Consider the following 24999-nt stretch of genomic DNA (forward strand, 5'->3'; position numbering starts at 1 on the left):
ATGTTAAAGGACGCAATGGAAAAGCTTTTAAGATGCAACACACAGTTGTAGTATGTGATTAAAAGAAGAAAGTGCTCACTATTATTGCTATTTATATAGCACCAGCAGCGTACAAGGTGCTTTACACAGAAATATAATCAGAAGTGCCCTCTGGAGCTTGCAATCTAAATTTAGATTGCATTGCACTTAGAGTGCATTGGAGGGGAACGACAAGGGGAGGAAGAGACAATGGCAGCCAGTGATGAATCTGAGCACATGCAGTTATTTGTACTTAAGCTTTGTGGGGATGAAGAGTAGGAAATGAAATGAAAAGGTTCATAGAAGATGGATTTTAAGGGAAAAACAGGAGGCAGGAAGAGGGAGGTGGGATCATGAAGGTATGTAAGAGCGGCTGAAGGTAGTAGAATTGGAGGTGTGGGACAATAATCAGGGGTATATCAGGAGAACAGGGAAGAGACTGAAGTCAAGGGATGCTAAGGACTTGGTGTCATGTGCCAAAGGGAAGCAGAAAAATTATCAGGGAGGAGCAAAGCAGCAGCTATCTCCTCTCCAGGAGCTTGGGTGTTTGTCCCAGCTATGGTTTGGCTTACCATGGCGTTGCAAACCAGACCAAACAAAAAACCTACCGTTAATATACAAAGTGATAGAAAGTATGTTAATTGAACAAGTTCATCTATTTGTTAAGTTTAACTTAGGGCTCATTCTGACATTGTTGAAGACTTGCTGCCCCTGCACAGGTTTATCACATCCTTTTGAAGTGGTAATAGATAGGACATTATACTTTGGGTCCATTCCATGTGGTTACTTCCCACATCATTGTTAAAGGTAGTCCTCCAGGTGAACTGCTTTGTATCCAAAGCATTGCCTAGCATTCAACTGAATGAGAAATAAATAAGGATTCTGGAGTGCACATGGGGTGGTACAACAAATCACCTCGATAATAGTTTAGTTTAGATTTTTTTTTAAAAAAAGAAAAGGCTTTAAAGTGTGAATTGTTGTGGACTGTGTCATTTTTCAAAATCTTTACTGAAGCTCAGAAGCTCGAAATTCCTTTGAAATCGTTATCTTGATCTATCACAAGGGTCTCGATTCTATTTATTTTATTATTCAATAATTAAACTATGAAAACATTCCATGCAAAAAGAAATGTGGAAAAGATCTATGGGATTCTTTGAACACTTTGTTCCCCTCACCCCAAACAAGTAGCAGCAGCAAAACCTAGTAAACCTAAAATATGTGAATTGGAATCCAAAATGTTACTTGAAATAACTTATTTAAAATAACTTCTTTGAAATAACTTATTTCAAAATGCAAGACACAGACAAAGGAAAAACAAAGCCGTTTCAAAAATCATTAATTCCAAGTTAGATTCTTGATTTATTAGATTCTCCCCGCCCTAAAATTGGAAATCTCCAGATACTAATTTGGATTCAGACACTGTGGTTCAGGCATTCTTCAAATATAAATGAAGGGTTCTGCTTTTCAAGTAAGGTTTTGTTCTTTTGTGGATATTAAAAATGAAATACATTTAGTGGAAGTTAAAAAGATCTATTGACTTGAGAGACAGTCTTTTGAACAGCTTGGCAAGATGGTATATCTTAATAATGATTTAAGATTGATTCGGAGATACATAGCTAGGTGAACAGAATAAGAAAGTAGCCTAGCCAAAAGGTTTGCCTTCCATAAGAGATTCTTTAGCATTTGAAGCTCAAGTCAGCCAATATTGGCTCAGGCACTGAAACACTGTTAACAAATATAAGTGCTTGCCTAAGTGTTTGCAGCAATAAAACAAAACAAATCCCCTACTGAGCAACATCTATAATTCCTATTTAAATATCCTGCTGGAATAATGAAATATTTTGTCTACAGACAACTATTAGCATCCAATAAGATTCATTTGCCCATAGCACATCTGCGTGGTACTTATATTTCACAAAGAGTGTTGACATGTTGAAAAAGAATATCAGTAAGGATATTACTGATTAACTAGGGTCAGTCATTATATTCTGAAACAACATATGGGCTGCTAAGTCTGGAACTATTCTTAGGTGCTTTCTTAAAATTTGCAAAACACACAATTCAAATTAGTATCAGGGACCCACTGGGTGTCACTGCCGAGGCCTTAAAAATTCCTGTCTGAAACTTTAAAGCAACTACTTTGTACACTATTAAAATACTCAATTGATATCAAAGATATTTCAGCAACGTTTGCATGCACAGCAGTTTGACATGTACTATCTGCCAATCAACTTGGTTACAGTGGCTTAGAGATTTTTTTGTTATACCAAGTAGTCATATGCTAGAGCCCTCATGGATGGAAGCCATTTCACATACTGGTGATGAAATGCTTTCAAGCATCTTATACTGGCTGGCGTCTAGGACTACACACTTGACAGGAGGGAAAGATGGGAAACAGGAGCGGCTCACCGGGGGGGGGGGGGTATTGTGTGTCAAAAGTCTCCTGGCAGCAGCATCACTGTCATATATCAGGACAGGGAGGGGTGACACATGGTTAGAGCTGCATGGAGGAACTGGTGAGGGAGCTGGATTGGCTCTGCCAGATTGTCTACACTGCCCTGACCGTGTTGTTGCCTTGCTTCTGCCCTACTGTTATGGGGAAGATTCTAGTGCAAGGAGGCTATAACTGCAGCAGCACCCCACTGGGCAAGCAACTTATGATGGGATAATGAGCTGCTTGTGCGTAAAGCTTGATCCCTCCGGGTTTTGGCTAGCCAGCCAACCTCTGTCTCTAACGGAGCCCCCAAAGCATGGCTCCGTCAGTCGCTGGTAGAATCCGACAGTGGGCGTCTACGGAATCTATTCCAACATAAAAGTTCCTTGACGGAAACGCGTCGTCTGGATTCTCGGCGCGACAGTTTCCGGCGAGGAGTGGGGGTGCTTATGGGAGGATCTGAAACTCCTCCGCTGTTACTGCTGGAAGAGTCCCTGAGCCATGCCTCCATCTCTCTCTCCTTAAGACTTCCCGATTTCCCCCTACTGGTGCCTTCCTCCACTGCTGACTCTCTCCTGCCTTCAGAGAGCCTCTCCACCTCCTGTCTTTCCGATGGCAGTTCCCTTGACTCTTGACTGCACTGAAGTCTGTGGCAGATAGATGATAGATAAATGACAGATGATAGATAGATAGATAGATAGATAGATAGATAGATAGATGGATAGATAGATATAGATAGATAGATAGATAGATGATAGATAGATAGATGATAGATAGATAGATAGATAGATAGATAGATAGATAGCTAGATAGCTAGATAGCTAGCTAGATAGCTAGATGATAGATAGATAGATGATAGATAGATAGATAGATAGATAGATAGATAGATAGATAGATAGATATAGATAGATGATAGACAGATATGCTTTATTCAATATAATTTCTGAACCACTTATAATACGCATAATATATATATTGCAACTTATCAGATGTTGGCTATTGAATACTGATGTTGAGAGAGCATCACTGGTTGGCAGTACATTACTGAGTCCTAAACAACCTAGAAAAGCTTGCCCATTTCCTTATTCCTCTGCCTTATCTTGGCATCTGGTAGGCCACTGTGAGAACAGAGTACTGTACTAGATGGGCCCTTGGCTTGATCCAGCAAGGGATCCTCTTATGTCATTAGGATCTGCCAGAAAAGCTCATCTGTCCTCAACAAGAAACTGTCCCTTTAGTCTGGTGGAACAGTGGCTATGGTATTTTCTACCTAATGATATCAGGCTCGCACTATGTGTAATGAGTTTTAGGCACAAACTTAAGACTTCAGCAAGCCTTCTTATAAAAAACAATTTACTGTTTTTATAACCTTCTTGTCGGATGATCCATCCTGTTCTTTTGTTTCTCTGAAGTATCTTGCTTTCATTTTATTGTCACGTTACTTGGGTTTCAACTAAGATTTTGTGCACCACATAGGTATATTTTTATACAAGTTTGCAATATGAAAATGCATAACACAGTAAGAGCTATAAAATAAAAATTCACATTATGGACCTCTTGGATAAAAGAAAAAGCCAATCTTTGTATGTGCATAGCACTGTAAATTATTAAACAACAAAACTAAACAAGCAGCAGGAAGTCTGCCTGGGATTATTTTCCCTCCAACAATCTCCTATGCAGATTTCCCTTCCTATCCAGATCATCTGGGATTTAATTAAAAGAAAGAAGCACATTCTTCTAAAACAGTAGCCCAGAGATTTGAGAGTTATGTATACTTCACAACTGTTTTGAAATTTCAAAAGTTGCTTTAACTTATCAGAATTAAAATATAATATAAATGTTGGAGAACTCTTTTTTTCGTTTTCTAGATTTTTTATTCTCCATTCTTGTTTAGAAAACTACCACATATCTCAGCGAGGGAATAAATTAAAGTTAGTAAACAGTCCAATTTCCTTTATTCTTTTTTTAAAAAGAATGTATATTGAAAGTTCAGAAAGCTGCCTCGTTTTATCAGCATGTTTTTTTGCATGGTTTTGAACAGGATGTGTTTTATGCTAAAGATGCAGCAAAAAGTACCAATACTATACTGAAAGATAGTGCATTTCTAAATACAGTACTAGATCAGGGATGAGAAAATGTTTTCCTTCTAGATATTGCTGGATCACAACTCCCACAATCCCTGGCCATTGGCTATATGGCTGGGCCTTATGGGACTGGAACATGTGGAGGGGGATCACAAGATTCCCCATCCTACCTGTTAAAAAACAACATGGTTTCAAAAGCTTGTCAGTTGCTATATTAAATTCTCTCTCTCTCTCTCTCTCTGTGTGTGTGTGTGTGTGTGCGCGCGCGCACGCATGCGTGTATGTGTAAAAACAAGTAAGATGCATTTACATCACTCATCTTTAAATCTTAGCCAGGAATGAGAAAATTGGACCAGATTCTGCTCTTGTATGTTTCTTTAGATCTGTGTATGTGTGTGATAGTGTTAATGAGATAGAAGGCTGTGTGTGTGTGTGTGTGTGTGTGTGTGTGTGTGTGTGTTAGGACCAAAGCCTTGGTTTCCACTTTTCCATTGACATTTCCTGTTAATGAATGGAAATAGGAGAGTAAAAGAAGACAAAACCATTTTCAGGCATTAAGCCTACTCAATTAAAAACAATGAAGAAGTGCAGTTGTGCCTGCTGCCCTCCCCACCATCCCCCACTGGCTCTCTTTCTGACCTTTGGTGTGTCCAGCTGAGGGCACTTTGAATGCTTTCCACAACGTGTTCCATATCATGAGGAAGATACCAAGTGTGTGCAGCTGTTGTTGCTTTCTTGAGTTATCTGCTCAGCATGAGTTTGAGATCTGTGTCATGGACTTACCAGTTGCTGGATCTAGCATCTGCTTCTCTGTTACCCATTTACAAAATGGGGTAAATAGTTTCTAAAAGGATGTTGGACTAGATGGGGCTTTGGTCTGATTCAGCAGGACTCTTTTTATGTTCATTCCCCAACCCGCCATTTTGTGACTTGCTCAGGCCTCTTAAAATGTTATAACAACTTATGGAAGCCCTACATCCATTATAACGATTTATAATATTTTAAACAGGTGAAGAGAATCAGTGGAGAAGGATTTCTTTTTCCAACAAATGAGAGAGAAACAAAAATTGGAGGTGGTAGGAGAGAAAGCTGGTTAAGACATTCCATGCTGGACCAAAGATAATTATTCTTTTTTTATGAGTGACCATTTAATGTGTTTTATAGCATACCAATAAAAAAATAGAAAAATTGCAATTATTTTCCATGTCCCTCACAAATATCTCAGAGCACAGCTTAATTACCAGACAATCTTGGTTGGGGTTTTCTACTCCCCTTCCCCTGTCTACATTTTAAAGATTTTTTTTGCACACAGCTGTGTTTGATTGTAGATAATAAAGGAAACTGGATCCTTCAAGGGAAATTATATGTTATTGTAACATCTTCTAACTAAAGGAGCATCTGTTGCTTAAAAGTCTCCTATTCTGTAATGTCAATTTAAACGTAAAAGCAGGAGAAAGGTTTCATCCAGCAAGGCTGTTTATTAAAAATTAAAACTATGTCTTCTGTAGCATATCTGGTTTGTATATATTATGAGATGTATGCACAGAGCTAAGTTTTTTTTTGGAGGGGGGATATTGAAGATGACTGCACATCACCACTGTCCATTCACAATTCCAAAAGCCAAACAAAAATGCACAACCAAAATTTTAACGTCAGCGGTGATGGTGACCAGTGCAGCTGAGGGTTGTAGGAGAGAAAACGCAGCACAGCCCATGGAGGACATTTTGCCTAGAGCTCCCTCAAACCAGGTTATGTTCTGAAACCACATGACGCCACCACCTTGCTGAGGTTCAGCAGGCCTGAGTCTGGTCAATGTTCAGATGGGTGACCACATCTTTGCCACTATAGGTTCCATGACACATGAAAGACAGGATATAAATATAATAAAATAATAACAATATTAATAACTGTATCCATCATGCCCCAGTGTACTATGCAAGCTCAATGTGTAAAACTGCAGAGTGGTCAACAAGGATAAGTTTAGAAGGCAGGAGTGTTTAATGTATACAGGCTATCGTTGTTTTGCACAGGGATTCCATTCCAGACCTCACATGCGTCAGCAGAGTGCGTGTAAGCCTGCCCTACCCCTTTTCCTGATGTCTTTATGACATTTTGGGACTACTTCTGGGTTTGGCACCTGTACTACCTTGAGCTATGTGGTGATAAGGGAGGAATTTAAAATACCTGTAACAACAACAACAACAATACTGCACTACCTTTAACAAAAAAAAAAGCTTCTGTTATTTTCGCACAGAAAATATGCTCACTGCTCTTACGCATCCCCACAACAGAAATATGAAACTTGTCAAATGAATTGGTTTGCTGATGATGTCATTGTTTGACATACAGTAATCTCAAAATAACATAATTTAATTTGACAGTAATTAAATGCCCACTATATCCCCAGAGAAAACCCACCTGTGATCACTCTGAAAGGCCACAGGATGCCATTCCTGCTTCGTGAATGCAGCTTTGAAAACATTAACTAATTGGCTGAAAATTCCCACTAAATTTGAATAATTTGAAATATGACCAGATAAAAAGGTTAATACTACATTTAACACACATGCGCAAACCTGTCCACATCCTCAAACTTATATATATATATATATATATATATATATATATATATATATATGCAGGGAAGTGTGATATAATTTGTCATATTTTATTTCTTTCTACCACTTCTAGGCTGCTTACAGAAAAAGTCTGTTGGACATTTTACAAAAATAAAATATATAAATATGATGCAATCCAGAAATATACAAATAGCACAAAAACAGAGAACCAACATAAAACATTATCTAACAATATAAAAGCAGACGAGCATAAAATTAAAAACCAGTAAAAAAAAAAAAAGCAAACAGAAAGCAATTTCTGCTGAGATCTGAATGCACTGACTAATACATATTTGTCATATTGGTATTAAAAGGATGATGAGGATGAGGATGATGCTCCAAAAAGCACTGAAAAAAGCATAATCTAGGTAACCAGGAAAGTTTCCCTGGGAAGGGGATTCGACAATTGAGAGAAGACTATTGAGAAAGCCCTCTTCCTACTACACACTTCCTGTCTATGGTGGCTGGAGGCACCCTCAGAAAGGCATCTGATGAAGATCTGAAGGACCAGGCAGGACAAGGAGGGAGTCCTTTAGAAAACAATGAAGCCCTAGATTCCTTGGAACCAGGTGAACACCAGCACTTGGAACTGGAAATGAACAGGGAGCCAGTGCAGTGGACAAAACTCTAGAATAATGTGGTCGTATCTGCCATTCCCCTTTAATAATCTTGCTTTCCTATTTTGGACCTATCTAACTCTCTGGAGCATTTTCAAAGCAGTCCCACATGTAGTACGTTGCAGCAATCCAGCCAGGAACTTATTAGAGTGTGGATAATGGCCAGAATGCTTGCGCGCTCTCTCTCTCTCTCTCTCTCTCTCTCTCTCTCTCTCTCTCTCTCTCGATAGGGTTTTAAGTATATATCAGCCAAAGCTGATAATTGTACTCCAAGGCACCAAGATCACAGTTACAATGATAGATCCAAGAGAAAGCTACATTCATTAGCTTTCCTTATCAACACTACACCTGCAGAAACTAACCTGGAGCAGGTATCGGTAAAGTGCTTTGCAATCCTGTCCCCGCAGGCTGAGGATTCTTCAGATTCCACTTGAGTGCCAAGTTGCATAAAGCTCCTCAGAAAAAGTTTATTTATATGGCACTGTGCACATGCAGTTGCAGTGCAAAAGTATAACTTCTTATCGCTATCATTACCATGTAATTGTTTGTAAATTTCAGCCAGTGAAAATGCAGTAGCCAGACTGGTTTCTGAAATCAGCATTCATTGTCATATTTTTTGTTTTGTTTTGTTCCATCCGCCACTGGCTTCCAGTTTATTTCAAAGCGTAATTCAAAGTGTTGGTTCTTACCAACAACATCCTAAATGGTTTGGAGATTTGAAGTACTCTGAAGCTGATGGGGTTTTCTTTACAATCAAGCAGTATATAAATTTTATGAAATAAATAAACAAAAGAAAACAAGATCTCCGTTTAACGTGTTGTTTTAAGTGCTTTCCATGTTGATGTAAGCTCTAAAATCCTGGGAAATTACTGCTCTTTTCAGCCAACACATTCTATAAACATGATGAGTGAAGAGGCTCTAAATTCAACTTGGCATATTGCATTCAAGAGGAAGAACGAACAAACAGGATTTTTTTATTGGGGGGGAGGACATTCTAAAGAATTATTTCAGGAAAAATGAAATAATCCTATTTTTTCAAGAGCCATCTTAATGAAGTGAATAGCACACACAACTATTCATAAATGCCATGTTTTATAATGAGTATCTCACACAAGTTATTTATACTTACTTTGCGTAGTCAAAAAGTCGGCTATCCCACAATGCATGTGTTCCTCTAGGACCAGAGTGGAAAAATGCATCATCTGTGCCATCAAATTTGTTCAGGCCATCCTCAGAATTCTTTGATGCATGGCTGTGTACAACATCCAGCAAGACAGTAATTCCCATTGAGTGGGCCACATCAATTAGTTCCTTCAAGTCATCTGGAGGTCCATAACGGCTAAAATGTTGAACATTGAACGTTATTGGTTTACTATGCACTAGAATCATATATACTTGCTTAGTGGTGGCACATATGCTTTGTGGTGTATGAGTTTTTTTAACATTTCTTGTTCAAATGGTCCTAGGTAGCAAGGGTGAGATAAGCTCTTTCAAAGATGCTACCGATCAAAGGAGGCAATCCCAGGCCTTGGAAGACCAATAGCTTGACTCAGTTCAAGGAGGTAGCTTTTTTACTCCCTGCACAGGTTGGCACACTGCAAACGCTTGAGACTTAGAACAGAAAAAAGAGGCAAATCACTTTCCCTTGTTCAGGCTTAAAGAAACGAAAGCCAATTTGTCTTGACATGGGTGCTGTGAGCATGTATAAGATAACGACTGTAAAGCACTTCAACACAGTGAAGTACCTTATAAATGGAAAGACTGAAGTTTTAATTCGCGTCACTTCTCAGGCATTTCAGGAGGAAATTATGGGAGGAATTCAACTTTGTAGTCTTCTGATCTAGAGGACTGGTTTATTCTGCCCACGTGAAATATTCTGTCCAGCTCTAGGCACCACAATTTAAGGAGGAGATTGACAAACTGTAATGTGTGCAGAGGAGGGCAACCAAGATGATTGAGGGTCTAGAAAGCAAGCCTTATGAGGAACAGTTGAGGGAGTTGGGTATGTTTCGCCTAGAAAAGACAAGACTGAGAGGAGATATGATGGCCATCTTCAAATATCTATCCAGCTGTCATGTGAAGGATGGAGCAAGCTTGTTTTCTCCTATAGACATGTAGCTGGGAAGGGAGCAGGGGAAGAAGACATTGCATCTCCATTCCCCCATCCCAACTGAAAACAGAGAAGGATCAACTCTGTAGAATGCTCCTTCTTTGCAGGGAAGCCGCTTGTGAAGGAGCATCCAGCACCCGGCATGATGCCTGTACACAACAGTTGTTGCACCGAGGCATTGATTCTGCAGCATGTTTCTTCAAGGACAGGACAGCAGGCAGGAAGGAGATTCAGAGAGAACCAAGCTCGTACCTTCTCCTGGGAAAATATAGCTGGTGGTCAGGGAGGTCTTGGCTTTTTGTGGGGTTTAGCCACCCTCTAATACCCCAATAATGCTCTAGGCCACCCACAGCAATCCCTAGCTGCCCAAACTCAACTGTGACAATGTCCAAATCCCTCTGAAAGGCCCAATATTTGGCTTGGGGCTTGGCTGTATCTGGTGCAGAATCCTAGTGTCTATACACACCTCTTTCCTCTGCTCGGACAAGCAAAAGGCATTGTTTGTTTGTTTGATTAATTTCTTACCCACCTGGAAGGTCTTAAGGCAGGTTACAACAATTCAAAATTCTATATTAAAAACAGTTTAAAACAAATTACAATCATGGCAATATGGTGAGTTTGGAAAATGTCTATCTCAGGTGTCAATGGCCAAGGCATTATCAATGTTAACAGAGTTAAAGGACAGATTATAGCCAGAAAAAATCCACTCATCATATCAAACTGAGAGAGTTGAAATGCATTTTTAAGTTCTCTAACTTACATAATTTATGTCATATATGTGTAGTACTTATTTGGTCTGAAATTGTATCACAATTTAAAACCAAATAAAAACTACAGATATACAGCAACAACCATATATTTATTATTTGTGTTATATGATGAAGGGCGAGTAATGAAGATAATAAATTATTATGATGATACATCATCATGGGAGCTGCTTTTCCATGGTTTAAAAGCCTTTTAATCAGTTGGCTCTTACTGGAAAAAAAATGATTCAAAGGAAACTTTCAAGCAATAAAGTAGCCAGATCTATAAAGCCGATTGCTGTATCAAGCAGATTTCAAATATGTGTAATGAGATTATACCAACTCAGGATGTAGGTATTTCACAGCTGAGTGCAGCTACTGAACAACTGAATGCAAAACAATTTCCTACATTTGTGAAGCTAGAATATAAAAGGCAAAATGCACTTCCAAACATATATATATAGCCTCCAGAAGATTTGACTCAATTTTGCCTCACTGACTGTTAGGCCTATCTGAAAACTTGCTTTTTGAAAACACCCAAAAATATTGGAAAACAAAAGTAAACTCATGAGACATAAAAAAAACTTTAGCATACCTGGATGCTGCAAAAAAGCTTGTAATCTGATAACCAAAACTAGCGTAGTAAGCATGTTCCATCACAGCCATCAACTGAATGCAATTATATCCTGTTTTTCCAAAAAGAAGAAGGAAGAAACAAAATTTCATTCATGGTTGTTGTCATTTATACAAAGTGTCTGGCCTACAAGATATTCATTTTAGCTAAAAGACACATTGCATTTAGCCAGAAAAAGATAATTTAGACAATATGTTATGAGCAAACCTACCAAAATAAAGCCTACGGGAGACATGACTTCCCAGCCATACTGGGAAGGTTGATTTCTCAAGCACTGAAAGATTAGCCTTTTAAGTACATAATATGCAAATATAATCATAATTTGACTTTAGAATATTAACTATGCCAATCTGCATGTCCTGAACTTCAACTGCACTTTTGATATTTACACTGTTGATCATAAAAAGAAAAAGAGTAACCGACTATGCACATACGAAACCTTGCGCTTTCCTTAATGTTTCAAACATGCACCATTTCTATCTAATCGTTAACATATTTTTCTCCAAATTCATTTCCCTCAAGGAATCTCTCTAAAAGAACAAACATTAAAGCAATGGAATTTTGCTTTGAAGCTTACTGAAGGAGCTGAGGACCAAAGGAAAAGAAAAACCTTTCTTTTTGTCCCTTATCCAACCCAAAATGTTTTTCTGTGATATTAAGTGAAGGAAATCTGAAGGGAAAAGTACAGTTTAATGATGAAACCGCCAGCACTTAAAACAAATCTTTTACTAAGCTAACTTTTATGTCAGCAAATAAATGCCCCTTCAGCCACCAAGCAAGGATTATAGGCAAAGGATAACCTTCAGATCTGTTTGAAACTCTGTGGAAGCCAGAGTTTCTCTTGATTCTTAGTTTTCACTAAAATCTTTGACATGTCACTTAACCTGCTCCTCAAAATTTTCATAATGTTTACTTAATTACTTATTTTTTCTTTTGCCCTCAAATCAGATGTGAGAGATGGGTAGTATCCGCTTAGTTAACTTAGGTTGCAACCCTCAACACCTGAACTACAGAGAGACTAGGAAATGGGTCTTCTACCCCATGACTTCAAGGCCCCTTTCCTAGTCAATCTCTGGTATAAATGCGAAGTTTGGATTTTTGCCTAAATGTGCATCACTTGACACATAATTATGCTGAGCCATGCAGATATTGGTAGGAATCATAAGACCACAATGTGACACCAACTTTGAACCAGTTGCACTGATTTTTGGTCCATTTCTGGGTCAAATTCAAAGTGCTGGTGTGAACCTTTAAAGCCCTTAATGTTTAGGTGTGATGTTACCTAAGCAAGCATCTGGATAGAGGTACATTCTGTCTTGCTGAGGTTGCACTGAACTCTGCACTATCTGTGCCTAGGAGAGTGTTTCCCAGAAGAGGTTGATATGCCAAATATGACCCTAACTAGAGATACTGAACTTTGTCTAGGTCACCTTCAGGATAGTCTAATGCAATCTGTTCTATGTGGATCTCCCTTTGAAGATGGTCCCAAAACTCTAATTAGGGCCGAATGCTGCTTCTCAGTTGCTGGTGGAAACAAGATTAGGACATGTAATGTCAATTGGTACCAGTGGCACCAGATGCTGGTTTTGAACTTTAAAGCCTTAGAAGTTTGGAGCCACAATTCCTGAAGAACCACATACACCAATATGAATCTGCCTGGATATTAAGGTCTGCAGCAGAAGTTCTGCATAGTTGGCTGGCTATTTGGGAGATTCAACTGGTGATTACAAGAAACAAGGCCTTTAAAATCTCTCTTCTTTGGAACACTTTATCCTAAAGGTTATTCTCTCAGAATTGGCCATTTGAGTAGCAATTGTTTTGTTGGTAATTTATACTGATGTCTGTAAACTCTTTTAACTGGCCTAGGTATTGCTAACATTGTTGCTATGCATTGTTTTATGATGTTCTGAATTGCCCCGGGTGGGCTATGCTCAGAAGGACTGTATGCTAATTATTTTGGCATACATATTTTGACATTTCAATCAACAGTGAAAAATCAATTTTCAATATCATTTCCCCTTTCTTTTTGCCGGGGCACAGATGTGTTTCTATTTCCTAATATTGAGTATTCACTTGTAAAATTGGGTTTATATTAGTATTTAAAAATGCTTTAAAAACTGCCTATAAAAGAATTATTTTAAAACTTTCTTCACTTCAGTAGTTCTGAATACAGAGTTACGCAAACCTTTTCTGTTCTGTATTACTTAGTTTATACATGACTATTTTCATTTTATTGTTTTCTTTGCAACTAACCCATGCATCCAGCTATAAAATAGTTTTAGAAAATAGTTTTAGAAATGCATGTTTAAAATGTCGTTTTTTTTAATCTAGCTTTTAAGAAAATGCTTGCTCCTTTACAGATGCACTAAAGAAAAATTAGCTACTTTGCTTGCAACAATGCAGTGACACAGAGATGCAGGATGATACATGCAATTAGATTAATAATTTGAAATACGAGTTTTATTTCTGGTTGCTGTACTCCACAAATAAATGATCTAAACACTATAAAAAGCACTCATCCACATGAGGATTTCAGTCCCTTTAAAAAAAATATAAAACCTTTGGTTCAGTACAAAAGAATGTTCAGCACACTAAAATACATTGCTATGATGCATTAAATATCAATACGGAGACAATCCACAGACTCTCGAAATGAGCTTTTCTAATAAAAGCACAGGGCTCATTAAAAATTTATCTCAGAAGAAGCCTCAGATATTACTTACCAAGATCCTTGACTTTCGGAAGTACATTGTGTGTGAAGTTTTTATATGAAGCTATTTTCCCTTCAGGGGAAGCAATTCCCACATGAGATTCATAGATCCTTAAGCTTTTAGGCTTCTTAGGAACAGGATGTCTCCGCTGCACAATGGAAAAATGATTTGGGAATAAAAATGTGAGAAGCTGTCAGTTATATTAGACAAGAACTGGTAATCTGAACCAGCACATTCACTTTAAGATAAATGCAGCTGTTATATAACAAATCACATAAATTCGTAGGGTGGGGGGCAAGGGAACTTCAGTCTCAAGACTGGTATCATCCGTACCATTTCCCTTCACAAAACTTTCTCTTTGGTCATGATATTCCCTTGACACCAACCGAATACCAAAATAGCCAGGATTAAGTGAGCTGCTTGGGTTCAGCCTTGAAAAAGCCTTTCCCAGGAAAAAAAAAGATCACCAGTTGGAAGGAATGTTTCGTTTCGATTCACCTCTTGTGAATTAAACCACCAGGTTTGTTTGTTTTCCCCAAACCTCTCCTGCCAGAAAACCCTTTCCTTGTCGATTTGAGTGCCAAGTACCCTCTCTGTGTTGCACAGCATTATGTGGTGCGATTTAAAGTAGAACCTCAGTTGACACAGGGCACTGCGGACTGACCTTTAAGAAATAAACAGTCCTAGATGCACACTCCACTGCCCATCTCAGGTGCTATAAATGGCGGGTGAAGGATAGCCGTGGAACTATCGGCTGTTAGAACTTTGGTCACCAGGGAGACCCTGATCAGCTTCCAGGGAAATCTAAGGTTCCCAGAAGCTTGTTGGAAAACAGGTGCATGTTTTAAACTTATTTTTTAACTCTTGTTGGCAGGCACATTATCTGCTCAAAATGTTGTACTACCTTCCTGACTGCTATCCCCACCCCCACAAAAAAAATATCTCATCTGTGCTTCCTATCATTAAATCCAAAGGTTATTTTACTGAGCTTATTAGAAGGAATACTGCAGAAGGAACATCATGAATTAATAACCAATCTTTTGACTGCTGCAAAAATTGTAATTGCAAGGGACTTGCATAACTCTGTAAGGCCTGCCATACCAGAGTGGGTTACAATATTGTGGAGTGTTGCCAAGATTTTAAAAAATCACAAAGTTTGTAGGGCTACAACTTTTTATGCAGCTAACAACTTTTTGTGTACTTTTGGAAGAGTAAACACAAATAGGTATGGATATTTATTTTTCAATTCTGTATGTAAATTTCTACTTTGCAAACAAAGCTTTTTCTTTGTTTATCTGTATCACTGGAACTGATACTTGATATATCTTATGCATACCAAATTAAAAATTGAATGCAATTTCCCTGAAAACCTACATACTTCAAAACACCACAAGTCCTCCAATCTCACAATAAGATATTCAATTGCTCTGAGTTTGTTAAATAACTTCTGTAATCATGTTGGGCAGGGGGCGAGGGAAAGGAATGGTAACTCAAAATACAGGGACATGCAAGGATTCCATTTGCATGCTTTATGCCTCTGTGTATAAATAAAAAAAGTGAAACAACCACTATGAAATCATTTTTTCAGTTTTACTTGTAAAATAGCATCAGATTCCAAATATAGTGGACAGCACCGTTTTTTATGTAATTTCAATCAAAGTATTACAGCTAACATTAGTCTATTTTCCAGCAGATCTTCCACCAGCTTACCTATTTATGCAAATGCACAGACACAAAAAGTGTACCAAATTCATCTGCAGATGTGTGTATGTGGTTTGAATCACTTTCCTAACTATTAAAAGGAAAATGAACACATACTCCCTTCTAATAAGTTTATCTTCTGTGTAAAACGTTATCTAAATTTGGTATAAAATGGCCCATTTTCAGATGATCAGAAAATGTAAATTTAGAGGAAACATACCACTCACCAATACCCAGCCCATCCTATATTCCTAACGTATTTAAAATAGCTTACTCTGTATGGGGTTGGTGGCTCCCAATTTACCCAGTCATAGTTCACATTGGCACCCTGAGTTACATATCTTGCCCAGGGTGAAATACGATAGAGGACTTCTCCGCTTCTGCTTTTGATAACCACCTAGAAAATTAAATATAAAAAGAAACAGACAAGGTTAAACTAAGGCCAGAATTATACATTCTAGGTAAGGGGAGGGGGCTGCTACAAAGTAGTAGCTTCACATTTTCTTCGCTCCCTCTGTTTCTCTGTAACATTTTTCAATTCAAAACATGACTGAAAAATATCATGAAGAGGCAGCCCCACAGAGGGTCCACACAAAAAAGAACTTTAATACAAAACTGGTTATGGAGGGGAAAACCAAGCAGCAAGCTGCTGCATATAATACAAATTTGAAAATAAAAACACATGGATGTATCTAGCTAAGTACCCACCCCCCCGAGTAAACCCATTGAAATAGATTAGCTTAAGTTAGTCATGTCCATTAATTTCAATGGGTCTACTCAGAATGACTAACACTGAATACAACCCACTGTGTCTGAGAGCAGACTGAGGTAACGCCTGGTACGGAGAGCCAGGAGAGTCAATATACTACAATGCCATCATCACATTGCAAGTTTCTTCATCCCTCAAAGTTGCAGACAATTCACAGTGGGCTAGAAAAACAGGCAATAAAGTGTCCTTTAGATATTTTACACTACTGAATGTTTCTGGGAGAGGTAACTTGAAGCTGATAGCAGCAGCCACATCTAATTCCAATGTACAATTATTATTTTTTACGTTTTCATTTGAAAGATATCTAAACTTACTGAACCCAATTTACAGTATTGTAACAAATGACAAAAAAAAACCCCAAATCAAAACAGGAATTCCTGGAGAAAAAAACCTGACATTTAGCCAAAAGCACATTGGGACTGTATTTAAAAGAAAGCTTGAGGTTCCAAAGCACACATTCATTCATTAGTTTTAAAGCAAATGATACTGCTTAATAATAAATAAATCAACCTCTAATCGGTTTACATAAAATAGTATAAAATATTCAGTAAAAATAGTGGTTGGTATTGAAAACAGTAGACACAACAAAAATAGAGATTAAAATCAGGATCTTGAAAACAAATATATAGAATAAAATTTAGGTTTGCCTAAAGTGTGGTTAGCAGGTGTTGGTTTACACAGGGATCGTCTCAGTGCCAGAGTACATGTTGCCATGGGTAAGCTACCAAAACCTTTCTTAGCAAGTGATCCCTATCCCTACCTGTAACATATTATAAGTCTCACAACTCTGTCATGGTTGCCTGGAGCATGCATTGAGAGTGAGTGACAAGATGGGTATGGCAATGATGGGTAGGCTCACATTATGGTAGTGCAGTTCTTGCTCATCTCTTTGTTATCAATGCCCAATGTCTCCACAGAACGTAGACTCTCACAGAGGGACATCTATATCTTTGGGACTCTTTCTCCAGAATGTAACCAATGCCTAACTTTGGGTGTTTCCACTCCAGATACCAGGCAATAACTTTCTATTTATTTATGCAACTGGAATGAAGGCTACCATCAGACGAACAGAATATTAATCTCTCTCTCTTAAGTATATGCAGTACTTTTCATCAACTGTGTTTTTAGTGAGTATTCCAACTATCTCTACTGGGCCAACTTGAGAACTTTACAAAACTATGGAAAGAAGGCAGAAAGAATGGCCAAGATACAGTTGTTAAAGCAGGTGTGATCTGGAGGCAGGCAGAGAGGCAAACGGGTTGTAATTATCTATGCAGTGTTCAGACTGAGGAACCAGGTCAAATCAATTGTGCAAAAGGCTATTGGCTCTTCTGATTTTGTGTGTGCACAGTTTTATTCATATCATGCTAAGAAAACCAATGAGCAACCATTTGTGCCATACCTGTGTCTGCTCTATAGGCAAGCAAATAACAGGGTCATAGTAGGTCATCTACATTAATTATGCCACACTACACTAAAATACCAGGTGAAAATTATCCCTAGGAGTCTAACATCCATGATTACCTATTATACCACCAAATACAGAATTTCAGGGAAAGGGCGTATGATTCACACATTTAAATAGGATGAGGAACAGCTGGACTCCATCACACCTTTTTTCCTACAGAAAAAGGCAGTTTTTATTAGAACTTTTGGTTCACTTTATATTCTGTAATAGGAAACAACATACCATGGGAGGCACATTCATTAGGTCAAAAGCCAGAGAAAAGAACTAGGCTAAAGCAGCATGTTCTATTCATTTCCCACCAAGACCAATGGTTGATGGTGTTGGGGATTTTTTTAAGCCTTCATTCTGCAAAAACTAGTGCAAGTTCTGACAATTGTATCCCAGTCCTATATTGCTATAGAGGAAATATCAGACTTTCCCATAAAATGGAAATTCTGTTTGAAGCAGCTGTAATGAGCAGCTCCTCAAAACTGTTCATTCGGGGAGGGGGAGTCACTAAGGTAACACAGCAGAGTTGAATGCTGAATGTCATTAAGATTTGGAACAAGTTGAAATTATTTTCTCTTTTTTGCAATCTAGAAACAGGTCTTTCTGAAATCTAGTTACGGAAAGTTTAATGTGCTTAAATACAGATATTGGGCCCTCGGGTTTCTCAGTTTAAAACTCCTGCTAAATCTTTAGGTTGAAATGTATTACGGAAAGAACCCCTGTTTTCCTACATCCCCCATCCATCAGGTTTTAGAGTTTAAGTAGCACACAAGAGAACCAGTCCTTAATTAAATGATGAAGCCAATAAGAGCTGCCTTTTAAAGTGCTGTACAGTGAATAATAAAAGAGCTTACTAGCATGATCCTATACTAGTACATTTCGAAGTTTCACAGACATACTTGTAAGATAAAAATAAAAAGTCTAGCTTTCAGCAAAGCCTAAAATGAATAACTGGCTGTTGTAAAAATGTAACACTCTCTCTCTCTATATATATATATGTGCATGTCTGTACATGAACCTTCCTACTGGTAAGGAAATCCATATCATAACCCAGATAGCTTGCTAGTGTTGCCAAGCATTGGGACAACTGACTCAGAAAATTCTCTCCATTTCCAGAGGGTCAGTCCACGTTAGTCTGTTGACAGCAAACACAAGAGATAAATTCTTTTCTTTCTCTGCCTCCCCCTTCCACATACACTTTGCAGCCTGTTTTGAATATTCTGAACAGCCAGTATGACATTTGAATTCTACATCTGTATCACTGTCCTTCCCAGAACAGGAACTAAAAATAATGTACACATTCTTATTTCCTGAAAGATAGAGTCCCAAACCACTAGGCTACGTCAACGGAGTCCGTTATCCTTCCCTTTCTTCCAGCAAATGCAATTTATAACAGCATTTAAATCATGTTTGCTGGTAGTGTTGCGGCCTCAGATTCAATCTGCTGGGGATGAATCTCTTCAAACTAAAAAAACAAAACAACACCCCCCTCAGTCCGTATGGTTACCAACATACAGTATTTGTAGAAGTCATAGAACAGAGAGAGAAAAGAGAGAGATCCGAAAGTCTGAATCTGCTTCAAGAAAAAGAAGCAGCAAGTGAATAATAAAATGGAAATGATTATTCAGGGAACAAGGTTTTATGTTGAGGAAGCACATTTTGTCATTTGGAGGTAATTTGAAAAGGGCAACGTCTTTCTTCAACTGTAAGTGAGAAGGAGCAGAACTAGGTGGCCAGAGGCATTCTAAAAACTTCTGTAATGTGCAATGCAGCTTACTATTCCCAGGCTTAATATCACCTGCAATGTAACTCCTGGATAGATAAAGGCATATGAATGGCTAAACTATATTCCATATACTCAGAATCATTAGAGCACACATTTCAAGGCAACGTACTTTCCATGCCATGTGTCAGTCACTTTCATGCAACAAAGCCAAGGGGTGAATAGCTTGCAGAACATTCTGAGGACATCATCTTTGCAAAGACATTCTAAGGAAACCTATCTAGTTTACTTATTTTTATCAGAAATAACCAACTGTTCATTGGCAGACTTGTATGCTCTTCACACTGTATCTCCTATATATTTTGCAAAATTGTTTTTTTTCCTGTTTATGCTCTCTCAAGATATCATAACCAAATTTTGCTATTTCCTGAAATAAAGGAGCAGTTTTCGACCGGATGCAATTGGATAGCGAGAGTCAATATAGCAGACTGAACCTTGCAAACTACGATGACTTTAACCACTGATTTCAAAGCTGCACTGTGTTTTGGGTTGCCTAGAATTCCCCGATAACACTGGGTATGAACCTTCTAGTTAAAAATATTTTGATTAATTGTGTGATCTTTTTCTAACATCGTTCTGGGACCTTCCAGGTGTTGCGGGACTATTAACTCCCATCAGCTCCCGCCAGCAAGGGCAATAGTCATGAGTGATCACAGTTGCAGTCCAGTGTGGTGTAGTGGTTAGAGTGTTTGAACTAGGACATGGGAGACCAAGGTTCAAAACCCCACTCAGCCATGAACCTCACTCGGTTAGCTTGGGCCAATCACTCACTCTCAGCCTAACCTATCTCACAGGGTTGTGGGGAGGATTATATGTGGAGCAAGAGAACCATGTACACCACCTTGAGTTCCTTGGAGGAGGAGGAAGGATATAAATGCAATAAATAAATGAACACCTAAGGGGACACATGCCCCTTATCAATTCCTTAAACATGTAAAAGATTTAACAGAAACTAGAATTTACTCATTTGATCTTTTTCCCCATCTATGCTTTCCATTTTCCACCTTTCCTTGTAACTTCAACAAGATATGCAAAGATATAGCAGATGTCCTGGCAAAAAGAAAAATCCAGAAAGGGCATAAAAGATGCTAGTATTTGCTAATACTGAGAGGTATTATCTCTGTACAAAGGGCAGGTTTTTAATACTGGCCAAGGGAAAATGCTAACCTCCCTACTGAAGAAAGTCCCTACAGTCTATCTCTAAGACTGTTACTTCCAAGGAACAGTCTTAGAGGGAGAACTGAAAGATGCAGAACAGAAGGGCGGGGGGTGGGGGGCGGCATGAAATTTCCAGAGCTAGATCTTCCAGTTCAAATCCAGTTCTGATATATAACACTCTTCCTGCATGTCTATAACAATGGCTCATTACAGGCTGTCACAGCAGTCCCAGGTGTCACTAAGAATTTATATTTAAGAGACAATATTAAACGTTTCACCTTGCCTGAAGGTTTTAAGTTGAAGATAAAACAAGAGTTACCAACTCAACCTTCACTCCTCCAAAAGAAAAGTCACTGAACACACAATTTTGTAGATTCAAAACATTTACGCCTTTGCACTTGGCACTGATTCAACAACTTTTTCAAGTAAGCATTACAATCTAACTGGTGCATACAGAGATCATGCTCATAATCTATTTGATAAACACAGAGCATTTGTTTTAAGTTCAAATGTCTGAAATGAATTTTAAAAAGTAGTTGAAGAGGTAAATAAAGGAAGAGTTAATTATAAATGAGGTAATCAGAATAAGGTTGCTTTTATAAGTGTTAATTAGCTAAATCATTTTGTACAAACAGAAGCTTCGATAAACAAAACAAAACAAATAAAAAATTACGGTCCCCATATAAAAGAGTGGCTGCCCTGAGAGCTCATTGGATAGATAGACTCAGTTCTGGAATCTGTGAAAACTAAGAACAAACAGGAAGACAAGTTCAAATATATTCTATATCTATCTGCTATTTCATTCCCTCATCACCACCTTTGTGAACTGGTCATCTAATCAGGAGTAGAAATACTACAATCCAAGGACCTCTAGCTCCTAACTCAGAAGGATGCCATGGGCAATAGTATCAAAATCTGCCAAGAAAATCATCAAGAGTGTCACACTTCCACTTGGACTGGTCATCCCACAGAAAGTCATTTCTGCTCCAAGTCAAGGTCATCCGAGAGAACATGCAGCTAGAGAGCAAGCAACCATCAATTCAAACACAGTGCACAGGAACTGGCGTTTAGGTTCTTTTCCGAAGTGGTCTAACCATTGTCCCACCCCCTCTTGCACATAAGCTCCTAAACATAGAATTCCAAGCACAGTGGCATCTTAGAGTTGTATGATGGCATTATATTTGCAGTTTTGTTTTCAAGCCCTTTCCTAATGACGCCCAGCATGGAATTCACTTTTCCCAATCCCCTCATTTTTGGAACTGGTCTTCTTTTAAAGTCAAATGCTACCAAGTTGGATTTTCTTGGCAATAAAAGGAGGAGGAGGAGGAGAATATTTTACTATTTCCAATCGGTTCAACAACACTCATCTTGCATCAGGTCCCTGGCACTATTTAAGATTAAGCCCAGGGTCACTGCCCCACTGGTGAGTTCTATGATCAACTAATCTAGGACACATTGGTAGCCTGCCAGCTCATGATGGTTAAGCACAGAGGGGCCCCACCTTAAAGTGGATCCATGGCTGGTTGAGGCAAGAGATAGAGCCTTTTTAGTGGACGTGCCAATATTATAATAACACCTCGTCCCAAGGTGGCCCCCTTTGATTAGTGAATGGGTTTCTTTGTCTGTTTTTAGCCTGCCAAGTAGAAAATGTTTCATCTAAGGATTGTGTTATCTGCTGAGCCTGTCTTTGTTGTGTTTTGTTTGTGATCATGCTGTTTTACCATGATGCTGTGATTTTAACCACTTAAGCCACCTTCAGGAATGTGTGTCTGCAGAGGGAGGGTCTCTACTACTCTGGATTAATTGATGTGGTTCACAGGTTGGTGCATATTCAGTACAGTATTTTGTTGTTGGCTGAGGGGCATTGTTCCCAAACTGAAAAAAAGATGCTCAATGCAAAGCAAAAAAGGGAGAGTGGAAGAATTGTTAATACAGTCAACTTCTAGCTTGCAAGAAGCCATTTATGCACCATTTGTATACTACAGAATTCTCAGTCCTACAAAGAGGCTTGCATCAATGTGTACCTGGAGTCTATATACCGGTACATAAATCTCACCTGACCACTGCATTCAGACAGTGATAAAGAGACAGAATTGATCAAAGGAACTGCTAGAAGGCTGCTGCCAGATTACTGCATAGAAAATCCCTCACAATACAAGCTGATAGATAGTTGTAAGGTGTAGCGAGCAAAACACTGGAAACTCTGGAAAGCCTGCGGTTTTTGAACTTCAATAAATAAAAATTCAGGGGCTTATATTTACAAGTTCCACCAAGATTCCTGTAAAGGAAATGCGAAACATGACAATGCAACACTAAATCTCCATTCAACCTTATTACAGATGTTATGATACAGATACTACTGTATCTACCCTCTTAAGCATGTGCTGTCACAATACCCCAGACAATTGAGGCAAGTCACCAACCAAGCACTTTGTGTTCTTCTAACCAGTGAAGCGTGTACCATTCTGTTCTGTTGTGTCAGTCAGGGAACTAATGATATATAGACTATTTTCCTAGCTATTCTTTGAAATTCTTAGACATCGTTGCTTCATACAGAATCAAGTTTTGAGACGTGTTAAGCCAAAAAACTTTTTCTTTTTCTTCCTTTTCAGAATATCTACTTAAGCCGTGATCAGAATTTTTGCCACAAGTGCAGTTGTGTAGAATATACTTTCTAATATTCTAATATTAATAAGGAGGGAGAAGTGTGAAACTTTATGAAATAATTTTGTTGTGAAGCAATACACACACCTTCTAATGCAGGGGTAGCTAATGTGGCACTATCCAGTTGTTGTTGTGACTCTTAACACTCATCAACCCAAGCTAGCATGACCAAAGGTCAACAATGATAGGAGGAGGGGTCCAATAACAGCGTACCACATTGGCTACCCATGTATTAATCAAGACCATGTGTTTTCACATGGGAATGTATGTGTGTCTTCATGGGTAATATATATATTCAAGAGAACCTAAAGAGACTGGGTTTCAAGTAGCTCTGCAGTGCTTTTCAGGTGTTCCCTGGGCCTGCACAGCTTGGTCCAGCCAAAGGGCTCTTGAAGATATTTTTCCATGTGCTTTGGGTCAGTTTCTACATGCTTGGTGTCAGCGCCTGACATTATGAGGTAAATGACAGGGCCCACAAAGGTTGATACCAGCCTCCTTTTAAAATAATAAATTAAAGACCTGGACCTGGGACGGTAAAGAGAAGTGGGACAGGTGGTTGAAGCTGCCACTGTCTTCCTTATCATCAATGCCTCAGAGCTCTGTATATCAGCATGGGCAGTAAACAAGATAATGAGCTTGCCTAGCACCCGGGGCATAGGAAAGGGGGGGTAGGGGAGGTTTGCCCCAGGTGCCAATTATCAAGGAATAATTACTGCCCTACTAGGGCGGTTCATATTTTATTTTATTTTTTTAAATGCCTGCTCCAAAGGTCTTATCTTACTACACTAGGGATTATATAGCTATATATGAAATTTCATGCATATCAGTTAATATCTTGACCCTCTTCCACAAAAATAGCTGTTTGCTTGGCCATTTTCCTATGTCACGAAGGCTGAAATTTCAATTCAGTGGAGCACTTACTTTTCCCCACTCTAACCCTACGGAAAGCCATCTAATTAGACTTTAATTTGATTTTGACATGTTTTTAGGAGGTAATTTAATTATTGTTTGATTTCATACCAATGTTATGTATCTGATGTTAGCCGCCCTGAGCCCAACTTTGGCCGGGGAGCGCGGAATATAAATAAAAGTTGTTTATTATTATTATTATTGTTGTTGTTATTATTCCTTTGTAATAAAATATGAACTAAAACCATTTTTGCAGGGGGGGAACCACACCAATGGGGGGGTGACAAGAAATTTTCTGCACCGGGTACCACCTGATCTTCCTACGCCTCTGCCTAGCACGTTCTCAGCACTAGCTCAAGAGAGTACTGTGCAGCTGGACTGGTACTGCTTTCACTGACACCATTGTTGCTCTCCACTACTGCAAACTGTCTCCCTTTGGAGGTGGGGGGGGGGTCAAACAAAACTGCACTTTCTTGCTCAAGCCCAACACTAGACCCAAGTTCCTAGCGCTTGTAAGACTTTTTTTTTTAAAAAAAGGTCTTGCGACGTGTTTGTCTATTAAAAAAAATATTCATCTGCAGAAAACC

At 38.7% G+C, this 24999-nt stretch overlaps 1 protein-coding gene across 2 annotated transcripts in view; it reads right to left on the bottom strand.

The window, feature by feature from the left end:
- The window catches only part of GBE1 (1,4-alpha-glucan branching enzyme 1), a 151878-nt gene that overhangs the window by 70792 nt on the left and 56087 nt on the right, over nucleotides 1–24999 (bottom strand). For both annotated transcript variants that reach the window (XM_083736649.1, XM_083736650.1), the window contains exons 4-7: nucleotides 15948–16070; nucleotides 13985–14120; nucleotides 11223–11313; nucleotides 8901–9110 (exon numbers count right to left, since the gene is read on the bottom strand). In XM_083736649.1, the coding sequence (XP_083592775.1) occupies nucleotides 8901–9110; nucleotides 11223–11313; nucleotides 13985–14120; nucleotides 15948–16070 (560 nt within the window). The remainder of the gene's footprint in view (nucleotides 1–8900; nucleotides 9111–11222; nucleotides 11314–13984; nucleotides 14121–15947; nucleotides 16071–24999) is intronic.

Source organism: Podarcis gaigeae (genome assembly GCF_964106915.1).
Source record: "Podarcis gaigeae genome assembly, chromosome: 4".
In the NCBI taxonomy this organism is placed as follows: Eukaryota; Metazoa; Chordata; class Lepidosauria; order Squamata; family Lacertidae; genus Podarcis; species Podarcis gaigeae.